The 16,429-nt window shown below is 42.9% G+C and overlaps 1 protein-coding gene across 1 annotated transcript in view; it reads left to right on the forward strand.

The window, feature by feature from the left end:
* Positions 1 to 402: 402 nt before the first annotated feature.
* The window catches only part of nup133 (nucleoporin 133), an 85,614-nt gene continuing 69,587 nt past the window's right edge, over positions 403 to 16,429 (forward strand). Inside the window, exons 1-5 of the mRNA XM_060899091.1 lie at positions 403 to 670; positions 11,656 to 11,774; positions 11,854 to 11,957; positions 14,734 to 14,838; positions 15,065 to 15,196. Of these exons, the coding sequence (XP_060755074.1) occupies positions 546 to 670; positions 11,656 to 11,774; positions 11,854 to 11,957; positions 14,734 to 14,838; positions 15,065 to 15,196 (585 nt within the window). The 5' untranslated portion in view covers positions 403 to 545. The remainder of the gene's footprint in view (positions 671 to 11,655; positions 11,775 to 11,853; positions 11,958 to 14,733; positions 14,839 to 15,064; positions 15,197 to 16,429) is intronic.

Consider the following 16,429-nt stretch of genomic DNA (forward strand, 5'->3'; position numbering starts at 1 on the left):
CTTTCACCCGTAGTCAGCTGGGATAGGCTCCAGCTTGCCTGCGACCCTGTAGAAGGATAAAGCGGCTAGAGATGATGAGATGAGATGAGATGAATCAAGTATACAGCAGTATACAATACAATAGCATTGGTGCAACTACGCCAGGGGGATGTACATTACAAAATAAATAAACAAAAAACAGATAATAAAAACATAACATTATATAGCACAAAAAGTGTTTGTGTTTTGACAGCCTTCTTATTATTGCTGCTAGAAATTGTGGTGACATACTGTTTAATGTCTATACTAAGTTCTGTAAAATTTGTTTTTTTTAATCTCAGCATCTAATTGTGTCCATTTCCGCTTCACTAACGAGTGACGTTTATTTTCCGCGACACGTTTTCCCCTCTGAGAGTGACGTAAATCGTGTGCGCGCTTTCATCGATTTGTGCGCGCGCTGCATGCTAAAAAGAAGCTAACCCCCGGTACATGATTCAGCGTGATTTTATATTTATATTTTCGGTGTTAAAGGGAGTTTCGTGGTTAAAGTAAGCGAGTGAATCAGGATGTTTACTCCCCGCGGAGCCTCAGGCTCGGGACGCCGACACACAGCGAGGACCGGCGGCAGGAAAAGCATCAACACGCCGTCAGGACTGCTGTTCTCCCCGCGCAGAGCTTCCCTCACTCCGGGGTACAAACACACACACACACACACACACACACACACAACCCCTATTCCAAAAAAGTTGGGACAAAGTACAAATTGTAAATAAAAACGGAATGCAATAATTTACAAATCTCAAAAACTGATATTGTATTCACAATAGAACATAGACAACATATCAAATGTCAAAAGTGAGACATTTTGAAATTTCATACCAAATATTGGCTCATTTGAAATTTCATGACAGCAACACATCTCAAAAAAGTTGGGACAGGGGCAATAAGAGGCTGGAAAAGTTAAAGGTACAAAAAAGGAACAGCTGGAGGACCAAATTGCAACTCATTAGGTCAATTGGCAATAGGTCATTAACATGACTGGGTATAAAAAGAGCATCTTGGAGTGGCAGCAGCTCTCAGAAGTAAAGATGGGAAGAGGATCACCAATCCCCCTAATTCTGCGCCGACAAATAGTGGAGCAATATCAGAAAGGAGTTCGACACTGTAAAATTGCAAAGAGTTTGAACATATCATCATCTACAGTGCATAATATCATCAAAAGATTCAGAGAATCTGGAAGAATCTCTGTGCGTAAGGGTCAAGGCCGGAAAACCATACTGGGTGCCCGTGATCTTCGGGCCCTTAGACGGCACTGCATCACATACAGGCATGCTTCTGTATTGGAAATCACAAAATGGGCTCAGGAATATTTCCAGAGAACATTATCTGTGAACACAATTCACCGTGCCATCCGCCGTTGCCAGCTAAAACTCTATAGTTCAAAGAAGAAGCCGTATCTAAACACGATCCAGAAGCACAGACGTCTTCTCTGGGCCAAGGCTCATTTAAAATGGACTGTGGCAAAGTGGAAAACTGTTCTGTGGTCAGACGAATCAAAATTTGAAGTTCTTTATGGAAATCAGGGACGCCGTGTCATTCGGACTAAAGAGGAGAAGGACGACCCGAGTTGTTATCAGTGCTCAGTTCAGAAGCCTGCATCTCTGATGGTATGGGGTTGCATTAGTGCGTGTGGCATGGGCAGTTTACACATCTGGAAAGACACCATCAATGCTGAAAGGTATATCCAGGTTCTAGAGCAACATATGCTCCCATCCAGACGACGTCTCTTTCAGGGAAGACCTTGCATTTTCCAACATGACAATGCCAAACCACATACTGCATCAATTACAGCATCATGGCTGCGTAGAAGAAGGGTCCGGGTACTGAACTGGCCAGCCTGCAGTCCAGATCTTTCACCCATAGAAAACATTTGGCGCATCATAAAACGGAAGATACGACAAAAAAGACCTAAGACAGTTGAGCAACTAGAATCCTACATTAGACAAGAATGGGTTAACATTCCTATCCCTAAACTTGAGCAACTTGTCTCCTCAGTCCCCAGACGTTTACAGACTGTTGTAAAGAGAAAAGGGGATGTCTCACAGTGGGAAACATGGCCTTGTCCCAACTTTTTTTTTTTTTTTTTTAAAGATATTTTTTTGGGCTTTTTGCACCTTTATTGGATAGGACAGTGTAGAGACAGGAAATGAGCGGGAGAGAGAGAGACGGGAAGGGATCGGGAAATGACCTCGGGCCGGAATCGAACCCGGGTCGCCCGCATTCATGGTATGGCGCCTTAACCACCTGAGCCATGAAATTTAAAATCACCTAATTTTTCTCTTTAAATGATACATTTTCTCAGTTTAAACATTTGATATGTCATCTATGTTCTATTCTGAATAAAATATGGAATTTTGAAACTTCCACATCATTGCATTCCATTTTTATTTACAATTTGTACTTTGTCCCAACTTTTTTGGAATCGGGGTTGTACATAAACACACACGCACACATTACACTCTCACTCATTTTTAGATAACTCCTGCTGTGTAACTGCACTCAGTGACCATTTTATCAGTGACCTGCACTATGAATCACTTTCTATCACTTGTTTATGCACAATGGATAGTGCAGATTTGTGCTTAAGAGCTGCTGCTGCTGTGATCATAAAAACTGTCCTGCTGCTCATCCCAGCACTCTTATTCACAATCTGCTCTCACTGAACATCCTGGGACACACACACAGTGTTATTTGTCCTTACAGGATACAGTAATGATTTATAATCCCTCTTTCCGAGTTTACCCAGAAGAGAACGGTTTCCTTTAGAGTCTGGTTCCTCTCAAGAAGTTCTTCCCAGGAATCAAACTGATGCCTCCTTAATCTGACCTTTATGACGCAAAAATCCTAGCCTAGTAAACTAGACCCACCCGCCTAGCGGCCAAAATATTTTTGCCTAGCGAGTGGGTCTAGCCTCGCACCATATAAACAAACACCCCGGGCATCAAATCGTGCCCGCCAATCACAACGCAAGGTTTTTGTTTGGATTCTTTGGGCGGGCTTTTGCAGGAGTGACGACAAAGCTGCGCAACAGGAAAGATGGCTACGGCTAGTGAACAGCGCGCGTTTGACTCCGCTTTGGAATCAGTTTTAGAAGAATTAGACTTGGAGTTTTCGTTGAAACATGAGCAGGAAGAGGCTCTCCGCTCATTCCTTTTCAAGAAGGACGTTTTCTCTGGTTTGCCGACCGGCTATGGCAAAAGTCTGATCTACCAGCTGGCTCCGCTCGTAGCCAAAAGGATGGGGCTAGTTTGTGCAGTACGAAGAATTAATAAACAGCTTTGAAACATTACTTTTTGATTTTCTTATTTTCCCGTTATTTTAAATTTAAGGGAAATTATTTCACCAAACACCACTAAATAAAAACTCTCAAAAACAGTTTAAGCAAACCCTTGAAAAACACTTGGAAAAAATAAGAGTGTATGTGGTACAGACTCCAAACTTGTGGTCATTATCTCCAAACTTCTTAATATCTAGAACCTGTTTATTAATTAATACGCATTTTGAAAAATTATTTATTTCAAGGCCTCCCCCACTGCTTTCTGTCGCTCTGACTACGTCACAGTCACTGTTGCGCTGATTGGTCAGAGCGTTGGCCTATACGCACAGAGACAGTTTGAAAGACAGCGGGTTGTTCCTCCTACCCGCTTCGGAAATGTCTACGGATCGAGGCCAGACTAAATATTCACATTTACTCTGGCTTGCCAGGCTACAAAAATCCATAATTCAGGAAGTCGGACCAGTTCTTAAAGTGCATATCACGGGTAAATTCAGGAGCAAGATCAATGTAATTCTCCTACTTTATATTAAACTTTGGTCAAATATCTGTAACATTCTGCATTCTCTGTGTTTTTTTGTTTGTTTTTTTTTAAACCTTGCGCAATACCAGAAAAATTCAGTTGAAATCAAGCCATTTGAGGCGAATTGGTCCGCCTCTGAAAAAACTTGGCATTTGGATTTCCCGGCAAACATTGATTTTCGTGACGTCGCGTGCGGGACGCCTCCCTCTGAATCCTACGTCAGCGCTGGTTTGTTTCTGAGAAAACGACCTGGTGGTTTTCTGCAAATTTCTTCAACGTTATCGCGTAATTATTAAAATGGTTAACAGATGTATCGTAGGAGGGTGTAGCAACACCAATCATGATGGGATTAGTACTCATCGTTTCCCAAAAGACCGGACAATGAGAGAGAAACGGGAGCGCTTGGTCTACACAGGCTGTGCACTGAAACCGTGCAAAGCTCGCGCAGCCTGCTGGCGCTTCCGCAGGTGACGTCACGAATCTGGCTCCAGACTCCCTTGGGATTTTTCCAGACGCGTTTTATTTTTTTCTGCTGGAGACAGATGGCCTTGTGCAAAATTACCCTTCTGGATGAGTGTGTAAAGGGACATACTTTCATATAAAAAACATGAAATTGGTCCAGAATATGCACTTTAAACTGCTCTCGGAGAAATTTAGGACGGCGAAGACGGGAGAAAGTGTTTATTTTGGCATGTGACGTAAGCCTATGGTGTATTGCAAACAAATTAGAATACGTTTTTTTGAAACCTTTATTTGTCGCATGCGCACTCAAGCACAGTGAGATTCATCCTCTGCATTTAATCCATCTGAAGCAGTGAACACACACCTAAAGCAGTGGGCAGCCACACTACAGCACCCGGGGAGCAGTTAGGGGTCAGGTACCTTGCTCAAGGGCACTTCAGCCCAAGACTGCACCATGTTAAAGGCCATAGGCAAAGGTTTTAAATTTATGCACACTTGAAACTTTATATGTTAAAAAACCCTCTGTAATTTCTTCTGGTCCCAAGAAGTATTGTTAAGTATAGGTAATCGTATAGGGCCGAGTAAAATTAAGGATTAATTTCACGAGTGATTTCGAAGTAATTTCAAAACTTTGAAATCACGAGTGAAATTGATCCTTAATTTTACGAGGAACCATACGACTACGGGTAATTACACCCCAAATGACCAGATTTAGAAAAATGTTCGCCACTGACCATCTCAGATTTGCTTCATACTTTACTTTCTGGAAATATTGTCAGTGTGCCCAGTAAATAGTGTTCAAAATTTTAGGCTTGTACCTTCATTAGTTTCTGAGATATAGACCCTTTTCAGTCACGTGACCTTCGTAAACGCGACCGCCATTTTGGACATGTAGTGGACTTCGGCTCGAATTGGTTTGAATGCGAGGAAGGCGACAAACGAAAAACATAAAAAAAGGAGCGAGATGCAGAAAACACCTTCACTATCCGGCGACGTAGAGCATTTACAGGGCGAGCAGAGGGAGAGGTATTTGCAAAAGTTGAGGTTAGCAGGCTTAGAGAACGACGTTTAACTGCTTCCACCAGGATTGTTCACTGACGTACGGAAGTACACGAAGCCCTCGTCTTTACCTGACTTCGGCCCACATGATCTGTATACCTATGTCGTTAAAAACCCATCGCTATACACGTACACGCCAACGTCCGAGGTTCCGGAGCGCGCTCCGGCTTGCTCCAGGAGTGCTCCGGCCGAGGTTCCGGAGCGCACTCCGGCTTGCTCCCCCTCAAATTAAGCAGCGCGCTCCGGCTTGCTCCGGAGCAAGCCGGAGCGCGCTGCTTAATTTGAGGGGGAGCAAGCCGGAGCACGCTGCTTAATTTGAGGGGGAGCAAGCCGGAGCACGCTGCTTAATTTGAGGGGGAGCAAGCCGGAGCGCACTGCTTAATTTGAGGGGGAGCAAGCCGGAGCGCGCTGCTTAATTTGAGGGGGAGCAAGCCGGAGCGCGCTCTGGAACCTCGGACGTTGGCTCCGGCAGCTATTTACACTGGATCCGGTGTAAATAGCTGCTGGATCATAATTACAGTAAACTAGTAAATCCAGTAAAGGAAAAACTTGAGACTGAAAGGTTTTAACAGTCATCCAAATGACTGAACGTAAACATTGCTACAGTAACATACTAGCTACCATGTTGTTGACATTAGCTAGTCAACAATAGCTACTACAGAAGAACAAAGAGGTTACAATGGGTTATTTTAACCTATTTGGTTACACACTCGCCGCCACAGAATGTTAACAGCAATGTAATGCCTTTTCTGGCTAATTTTATTCGTCTTACCTCCAACAAAGTGGTCACTACACAAGCGTTGGTATGCCGAGGGCTGCCAATCTTTCCTGTTAATGGCCGCTATCCATCTTCTCCGTCGGGATCCGATAAAATGATAAACCTTGCCTTGTGTGTTGATGGTTACTACATCCAGGTGCACAACAATATAGACCCTTTTCACGTGACGTCACGACAAACGCGGCCACCATTTTGGACATGTACTACCAGTAGTTTACCACAGCCAGCATTGAGGAACGGCAGCAAAGAAAGTTTTTACTTTCAGCAAGACTTCCATCATGCCACTATATTGTTGTGCACCTGGATGTAGTAACCATCAACAAACAAGGCAAGGGTTATCATTTTATCGGATCCTGACGGAGAAGATGGATAGCAGCCATTAACAGATTGGCAGCCCTCGGCATACCAGCGCTTGTGTAGTGACCACTTTGTTGGAGGTAAGACGAATAAAATTAGCCAGAAAAGGCATTACATTGCTGTTAACATTCTGTGGCGGCGAGTGTGTAACCAAATAGGCTAAAATAACCCATTGTAACCTCTTTGTTCTTCTGTAGTAGCTATTAGCTAACGACATTAGCTAGCGTTGTGTTCCTTTGCTGTTGGTAGACTGTAGGACAGATCAGAGGCAGTGTTCTACAAACAGCGCTTAATTTGAGGGGGAGCAAGCCGGAGCGCGCTCCGGAACCTCGGGCGTTGGCTCCGGCAGCTATTTACACTGGATCCGGTGATCCGACACCTCTTTTGACTATGTAACAACCCCCCCCCCCCAAATAATTAAACAAAAAAATGCAAGTTTATTTAGTGTTAATGTCTGATTTTGATATCTGTCTTGTTGGTGATTTCTCTCATGAAACGACATCCACAAAATATCTGCAGATGAACTTAATTTGCAGTGTTATTACAAAACATGCCCAGAAGCGTAGCGCAGCGCAGCGCCGCGCCCCCCTCCCCCCCTCTTTTTTTCCGCACCGGAGCCGCTCATCCTCTGCGCTCCGGGACCTCCCACTTTACAAATTAAGCACTGCCTACAAATAAGTGTTCAAAACAAGAGGAACATGTATTTGTCTCTTAAATCCAGGCCGTTCCCTGTAATCCGTAACAACGGTTGGAGAAAGTAATGGCAAATAGTGAGTGCACAAACCATAGAAGGTAAACTGTACACAGCGCCAGGGCAGTGTGATGGTATGTCTACTTTTAGATTGCGTTAGCTTATCAATGAACACACTCGTCACTCGACGAGTTTCACGTCTTTACGACGGATACTTAAATGTGTGTTAGGTATTATTGTTGCAGTCTAAGCAGTCATTGTAGCAGCTAGATGAGCGAGAACCGAAAGGGTCTGTGCCATAAACCGTTATTTCTGTACGGCGTTGCTAATGTGTCGTTACTGTTGTTATTTCTCCCTCTGCTCGCCCTGTAAATGCCCTACGTCGCTGGATAGCGAAGGTATTTTCTGCATCTCGCTCCTTTTTCTTGTATGTTCTCCGTTTGTCGCCTTCCTCGCATTCAAACCAATTCGAGCCGAAGTCCGCTACATGTCCAAAATGGTGGTCGCGTTTACGAAGGTCACGTGACTGAAAAGGGTCTGTAGTGGCATGATGGAAGTCTTGCTGAAAGTAAACACTTTCTTTGCTGCCGTTCCTCAATGTTGGCTGTGGTAAACTACTGGTAGTACATCAGGGTTTTTTCTAGAAAAATTTAGTATGAGGGCGCTCACCATGGCGAGGGAGCAAAGCGGGGGGGGAGGTGCCGGTTGTCCCCCCCTCTCCGCCGTGCAAAGCCTTTGAAAAACTGAGGCTACAATGGGACATTCTGAGGCTATCTGAGAGGGAAATTGTAACAAATTGTCTGTCAACATTGAAAAAGAAAGAAATAATCTTCTGCCCCGGACAGTCTTTGGCTTTCTTCCGTTTCGTGCCGCGGGATGACATCTTTAAATGCCCAAGTGTCAACAAAAACAACTCGCGAACTACTTCTGTCAAAAGCTCCTGCGCCGGTGGGTGAAAGGTCATTCAGTAATCGCGCTCTACAAGTCAGCTGACCTTGTATGTAACCCATGTCAAATCTCGAGAGAGCAGCCGTGACAAGTAAACAACATGGCGCCTCAGTCTGGAAAACGCCAATTCGGATGGTTTTTGCACCGTCTGGCGGTGTATCTACTATGATTGGAATATTTTTGGAGTAATTATAACGTATTTGATGATCAGACACATTGTCACGTGGTGTTGCTGGGATGTTTTCACGGAGAAACGATCGTTTTGAGAAAGATTGCATGTTGTGCAGTAGCATACAAGTGCACGGCCTAAGTGTGACTTGGGGTTCAATCGGCATTTCGGTAAGGGGGCGCACGCTGAGAGTAATAGGGCGCAGCACCCCTGTTCCCCGGTTTAGAAGAAAGCCTGGTACATGTCCAAAATGGCAGCCGTGTTTGTCGTGACGTCACGTGAAAAGGGTCCATAGGGGCTTTAAAAAAGGGGCGTGGCCCCAATTTCACTGTTGAAATGCGTGCTACAGAAAACGGACCTAACTTCCATAAGTCATTACTTTTAAACTATTCATGCAAGATGCATGAAATTTTCAGAGATTGTTCTTCAGTGCCAGACGCCTTTAAATCCTATAATAGAAAGTTCACAGTTCAATATTTGCCAAGTTATGGCTTGCTGAAAATCATAAAGTCTTCTATCGTGCTTTGGAGCAACTTTGACCCCCCCATATCTCCACATTAAAGCACACCAGATCTTTCAAATTTTCTTATTTATTACTCGTGTTATAGTATTCTTTAGGCAACTGGGTATGTGTTCAAAAGAAATCAAACTTTCTGATTTATTAGGCTTTAAAAATAAAAAATTTGCACCTATAAATCAAATGCGTATTACAAATGTATGACGAGGTCTACCATAACAAGTAGGCCTATACGTTTACCACATTTGTGATGGTTAATGTTAAAGAAGAACTGAAGTCATTTTTAAACTTGCTTTATTTCTTAATTAATGTGTTATTCAATTATGTTTTCGGTTTTATTAACCTTATATCGTGACTCGTATTGGCATATTATGTTACACTTATCAGCCTTTTCAGTTTTTAGCCGTGCTGAATGTAGTTCGTTTGGTCCACGGCAGGCGTCGCTTATCCGCGTGATCTTCACGAGACTTGTGCGAGACTTCAAACGTGAAGTGTCAGCGCCGCCATTTTTGAAAATTGCTTACACAGCGGCCAGATCGCCATATCATTCCGATTTAGATTAATTTCGAGATTTGCCAGCTTCATCAGTGATTTGAGATTATTCCATACGACTTCGAACCATTGGTTAAATTAAAAAAAAAAACACTTTCAGACACTACTCCGTCACGCTGGTATTTACGTCATTACTGTCGCACAATTAAAACGTGCCGGATCAGTCGGCTGGTGGGTTTTCGTTCAAAATAATAAATCCATGCGTGTGTTTTTGTGATAAATCCATATTATACTGAGCGCATTTCCCACATTAATCAATACAAAGTGCTTTCAGTTCTTTTAAATCAAGGCTGAATACTTTCTTCTTCACCGCTGCCTTTTATTAAATCACATTTGAGGCTTTTAATTTGATTTCTTTCAGCGCGACCGCAATGCATGATGGGATATATTGCTTTGGTTAGTGACCATCGTTGTACGCTACTTTTCGTGATGCGTTGTGGGATACTTTGAGTGCATTATATAGGGTGTAAATAATCCTCACTAAGGTTTCGGACAGCACTACAAAATGGCGTCCTCGCTATATAGTGAGTAGGGAGCGATTTCGGACACAGGGAAAACTTCTGGCTTGATTTACGTCAGCATTCGAAAGAGGGCGCGCGCGTCTTTTGACAACGTTGGTGACTTTGATTTGCGCTGTACGTTTTACTTTTGTCCTACGATGTCTCGCACAGGTCTCAACGAATCTCGTTTACGGCCGTCGCTTTGACATATGGACTGGTATATTACAGAGCGTATTTCACACTCATAACTTGCTATAGCAGCGACAAAATAGCGATCAGAAACAGGGCTTTGAACCGGTTCAAGGAATGAAAACGAAAACCGGGAACTTTTTCTATTTCACATGGAACAGAAACGAAACCAGAAACTTTATTATTTTTTATGTTCCGGAACAGAAACGCTTATTAAAAATAATGGTAACCGGTTAATACCGGTTTTTATTTCGTTCCTCAAAGTTTCCGTAGCCTACAGATAAAAAAAGTCATTCTTCTCCTGCGCAAGTTTCTATGACCCGCTGGGGTTCACTTCCTGTGTGACGTTCGCTGACTGAATGGAGAGAGCGGGAGGGTGGACTACTATCACGTCTCCACATCTTAAATAAGAGGTAAATATTGCAGTCTATCGTTATTCAAAAACGTCAATTTCAAACACGATATCAATATATTTGTCCACGTTAATGAGAGGCTCGCGAACATTAAATGACGTTAACCTCTGTTAGCCTATCAATGCATAGGGCCTGACTAGCCTTTGGTAACGCACTAAACGAATTATCTTTCATTTTTGGCACTTTTTCTGTTTGCGTAGATGGGAAGACATACTGAGAATCCAAATCGCCAACATTTGAAATAATAATTGTTTTGAATTATTTCTTGTCTTATTTAATGAAGGTTGTAATAGAATTAGCCTACATTTGGCTTAAGCTGGATGAGACAGAGACATAATTTTATAGCCATTTGTTAAACAGCTGACAGGGAACGTAATTAACCGTTCCGGGAACGAAATTTTTTTGTTCTAACCGGTTCGGGAACGTCTATTTAATGGTGGAACCCAAAACCGGAAACGTTAAAATTCCGTTTTTGTTCGGAACGAACCAATAGGAAAAAAATTCTGGTTCAAAGCCCTGATCAGAAATGCATTCCGATATTTAATAAAATGAGAGAAATAGAATTTTGATGATAAATTTGCCTTCAGTTCCTCTTTAATGTGAACCATACAAAAGAAAAATACACCGACTGTCTGAATGAAATGAAATGAAGATTCAGCACAGAGATGTATTTTATTGAGGTGTTTGATCGCCATTTCTCAGATTTCAATGAATCTAATAATGTATAATTAAATATCACGACATGGTTATATTTTTACATGCACACGTGCTGTACTTTATTCAGCTTCCTCGGAATTTCGTAAACAACAACACGGCCGGGTCACTGAGGAAATTCAACTGGTTTTGTTGGAACGTTGATATAACACTTGAATAATTATTTATAAGAATGGTCATTTTCAACAAATACTCAACTCGTCCTGTCAAACAAGCAGACACAGATTTGACTTATCCAGACCAAACGTTTGGTTGTCCCGGACAGTCGGACTACCGTTAATGTCGAGCCCTGGAACTAAGAAGTAAGGAGAATCGATGCAGTTAAAGAAATGATAAGCACTGCATGTTTCACGTGTCGACTCGGAGAGATCTTATGACCAGTTATGATTACGGACCTGAATATAAAGTCTGCTTTGGGATTTCTGTAAAGCTGCCTGTTGTTCTGATTGTCCTGGCGTTGTGTCCCGCAGCCGAGCGACTCCCACCCGGGTGCAGAGCTGTGCCACGGTGGACTCTGACCATTTCGATGTGCAGACGTTCGGGTCGTCTCTGCCTGTCAAGGTGATGGAGGCTCTGACCACGGCAGAAGGTACGAGAGCTCAGCTGGTCTGTTCGGTCTTTGATTACGTCATGATGGAATTGCCAAAGTGTGTGTGTGGGTCCTGTAGCAGGTGAGCAGATCTCGGTGAAGGTGGAGGAATCGGGTTGGGCGTGGATGGTGTGTGGAGAGCGGGTGATCATATGGAAGATCTGTCAGACTGCAGTAGCGAAGGTACGCCAATATGAATATTTAGAGCGGGTGGGCGGGGCTTATTGTTTTTGCCTGCTGAGTGGGAAAAGCGGTTACGATGCACTGTTTTGTACTGATGGACAAACAACGAGACACATTCAGAAAATCTTGACTAATACAGGTTTATTCTTTTATTTTTGTTTTATTGTTAGTACATTTGCCTTAAGGTAATTAATTAAATTAAAGGCTTTTAAATGTTCAAAAGTATAAAACGCTAAATAAATGGCTCCAATTTCTACAACGCTGTGACTGCTGGATATTTAGCAGTTCAGGCTGCTTTTATTAAAAGCGAGTGCGATTAAGTACTAAATAAAACAATGTAATGGTAAAATATTATCGAGCTCTTCCAGCCGACAGGTGATGAGTTTAACGCCATCATGTGTTGTCCGGCGTCGTCCACATTTCACGAAAATCGCTTCTTTTCTCTCAATCCTTCACTTTTTTTGTGGTCAGGAAGGAAGGTAGGTCTCCCTGGGGTGCGCATACTATAGCTTCTACTCAAATTTGCATAATAATGAAGATACGGAGTAGGGATGTTAACCGATGACCGTTTGACCGGTGGTTGACCGAATCAACGTCAACCAGGGCTTTGAACCAGAATTTTTTTCCTATTGGTTCGTTCCGAACAGAAACGGAATTTTAACGTTTCCGGTTTTGGGTTCCACCGTTAAATAGACGTTCCTGAACCGGTTAGAACAAAAAAATTTCGTTCCCGGAACGGTTAATTACGTTCCCTGTCAGCTGTTTAACAAATGGCTATAAAATTATGTCTCTGTCTCATCCAGCTTAAGCCAAATGTAGGCTAATTCTATTACAACCTTCATTAAATAAGACAAGAAATAATTCAAAACAATTATTATTTCAAATGTTGGCGATTTGGATTCTCAGTATGTCTTCCCATCTACACAAACAGAAAAAGTGCCAAAAATGAAAGAGAATTCGTTTAGTGTGTTACCAAAGGCTAATCAGGCCCTATGCATTGATAGGCTAACAGAGGTTAACGTTCGTGAGCCTCTTATTAACGTGGACAAATATACTGATATCGTGTTTGAAATTGACGTTTTTGAATAACGATAGACTGCAATATTTACCTCTTATTTAAGATGTGGAGACGTGATAGTAGTCCACCCTCCCGCTCTCTCCATTCAGTCAGCGAACGTCACACAGGAAGTGAACCCCAGCGGGTCATAGAAACTTGCGCAGGAGAAGAATGACTTTTTTATTTGTAGGCTACGGAAACTTTGAGGAACGAAATAAAAACCGGTATTAACTGGTTACCATTATTTTTAATAAGCGTTTCTGTTCCGGAGCATAAAAAATAATAAAGTTTCTGGTTTCGTTTCTGTTCCATGTGCAATAGAAAAAGTTCCCGGTTTTCGTTCCTTGAACCGGTTCAAAGCCCTGACGTCAACCGGTTAATTTTTTTTTGGTTGTCGGTGGGAAAAAAAAAAAAATCGTTTTGAAGCTGCCGATTTTGGAGCGGAGAACCTGGAATTCTGTGTTGTAAACGCTTGGGCCATGCCATGCGGTGTAAGGACGACAGCTGACAAATCAGAAACACCCATTCAGTCATGTCCCGCCCTCCCGCCCCAGTTAAAGACAGCTGACAAATCAGAAACACCCATTCAGTCATGTCCCGCCCTCCCGCCCCAGTTAAAGACAGCTGACAAATCAGAAACACCCATTCAGTCATGTCCCGCCCCAGTTGAAGACAGCTGCCACTCGGCGAAAGAAGTGTAGACACAGGCTTTTTAGCTTACAAATTACTATTCTGTTTTTTTTTTTTAATGATTATTAGAAGGCACATGGAGTTTAGTCCTGCCTTGGCCAGTGCATTCTGAAAGTATGTTTCGGTCTGTAGCCAACAATGCATGTTATTGCAGATCATATCTCTCCACACAAACTAAAGGCGCAGATGCCGACTTTTTCACGGCTTTTTCACGGACTGTAACGGCGTTTGCTTATGTAGTAATTTTAATACAGAATTTACTCTGATGAAATTATAATCAGACACTCCAACGCCCAAAAAAAAAAATCGGATCTGCACGAGCCGTGAAAAAGGCGCGCCGATTGCATCCCTGTTTAAACTCATAGGTTAACCGACTTTAACCGGCTAATGAGGCTCGGTGGTCGGTCAAGATTTTTTTTTTTTTTAGTTTTCGCCGTCCCTAATATGGAGTAATTAATCAATCCCTAATGAGCAGTTTCCACACACATCGCTGCTTCTTCAGTTCTTCACCAATTTTGATTCTTTCTGGCATGAAGGTAGGGGGACCTAAGGTGCATAGAACTTCTACCCAGATTTGCTTCATTACAATTATTAATGAAGTTATGGACTAATTAAGCCTTAACGACTGGGCCGTTTTGGATTCTTTCTGGTAAATAGGTCGGTATTCCTAGGGTGGATATCGCTTCTGTTCGTATATAGCTTGTATATAGTGTTGCGACATTTATTGCGCAATTGTGGTGGCCCACTTTAGATCGTTCCTTCTGGACTAGACGGAGCCGGAGTGAGCTATATCGTCATAGACGGTCTCATTATTATTACTTCTATCGCTATTTGATAAAGATGTAGTAAATCAAGGTGTGTTTTATAAAATCAAAGTAAATGCAGTGCATACGAAGAATAATCGAGCACTTGATTTTCGGTGCCTTTTTTTTTTTCTTTTTCCCAGTGAAACAAAACCCCTACTGTGTATAGAAACCGATCCACTCCCTGTGTTTTCATGTTGTTTTTTGTGTGTGTGTGTGTGTGTAGCTGTCTGTGTGTAAGGACCTGCAGTTATCCCCTAGTGATTATGCCTACAGCGCTGAACTCATCTCCATCAGCTCATCCTCTCCGCTGGAGTCGGCGTCGGTGCAGGTACTCCTCTGCCCTTTTTTTTCCTTCTTCTTCCCCTCTCCATGCTACTATACACATGTATAAATAAGTGTAATTTTGTCCAAACCCATACGGCGCAGTCCATAGTGAGGATTTTATGGGGTGGAAATGGAGTTTAAAATTTTTTTTTTTTTATATACTGGTGTTATTTTTATTCTCACCATTGTTTGGATTTATTCTCATTCTCTGTCTGTCTGTCTCGTGGCAGTCGGTGTGTGTGCTGGCCGTGTCTCCGGATGGTTTGGCCCGGTTCTGGCCCAGCCTGTCCCACGAGGGGACGTACACAGAGACGCACGCTGACCTGGGAGGACACCCGTGTAACTACGTGACTGCAGTCAGGGTGAGTCTGTTCACAGAAACCTCCCGACTGTCCCACAGCTTCACCGTACGGCAGCGGGTTAGAGCGAACGCCTTAAAGTGCATATCACGGGTAAATTCAGGAGCAAGATCAATGTAATTCTCCTGTTTTATATTAAACTTTGGTCAAATATCTGTAACATATATATATATTTTTACCTTGCGCAATACCAGAAAAATTCAGTTGAAATCAAGCCATTTGAGGCGAATTGGTCCGCCTCTGAAAAAACTTGGCATTTGGATTTCCCGGGAAACACTGATTTTCGTGACGTCGCGTGCGGGACGCCTCCCTCTGAATCCTACGTCAGCGCTGGTTTGTTTATGAGAAAACGACCTGGTGGTTTTCTGCAAATTTCTTCAACGTTATGGCGTAATTATTAAAATGGTTAACAGATGTATCGTAGGAGGGTGTAGCAACACCAATCATGATGGGATTAGTACTCATCGTTTCCCAAAAGACCGGACAATGAGAGAGAAACGGGAGCGCTTGGTCTACACAGGCTGTGCACTGAAACCGTGCAAAGCTCGCGCAGCCTGCTGGCGCTTCCGCAGGTAACGTCACAAATCTGGCTCCAGACTCCCTTGGGATTTTTCCAGACATGTTTTGTTATTTTTTTTCTGCTGGAGACAGATGGCCTTGTGCAAAATTACCCTTCTGGATGAGTGTGTAAAGGGACAGACTTTCATATAAAAAAAACACAAACTCGGTCCAGAATATGCACTTTAAATATAAACCCGTTATGGAAAACTAATCCATCCTTTCACAAGTTTAGTCTACCAAACGCTCATTTTTTCAGATACCTGCAGGCAAGACTCTCCATTCTCAGATGGCTAGTTCAGAGCCTAATCTAGGGCGCGTAATACGCGATAATACGCGTTTTTTTATCTGTCTGTCGCACATCCACTTTTTGGGCACGAGAGTGATATTGCGTATCTATTCATTCTGTCGCGCATTTATAAGTAGAGAGCGTGTAGTCGCGTTTTACTGAATCTTGTGCGTATCAATTTGTCAGCACCAGCTATCAAGCACTGCGGTAAATATAGCGTTGTTTACACACCAATCGGAAAATATCGGAAAGGACCGAAGTATTCCGAATGGTTTATTTAGCGGGTAAAGCCCTATTCGCACGGGATAAGTATTACCTGTGGACCTCTGGTAATTCGGAATAATTACAGAGAATGTCTGAGTTCTTAGTCCCGTGCGAATGCGCCATGT

The sequence above is a fragment of the Neoarius graeffei genome, chromosome 18, assembly GCF_027579695.1.
Source record: "Neoarius graeffei isolate fNeoGra1 chromosome 18, fNeoGra1.pri, whole genome shotgun sequence".
NCBI classification, from domain to species: domain Eukaryota; kingdom Metazoa; phylum Chordata; class Actinopteri; order Siluriformes; family Ariidae; genus Neoarius; species Neoarius graeffei.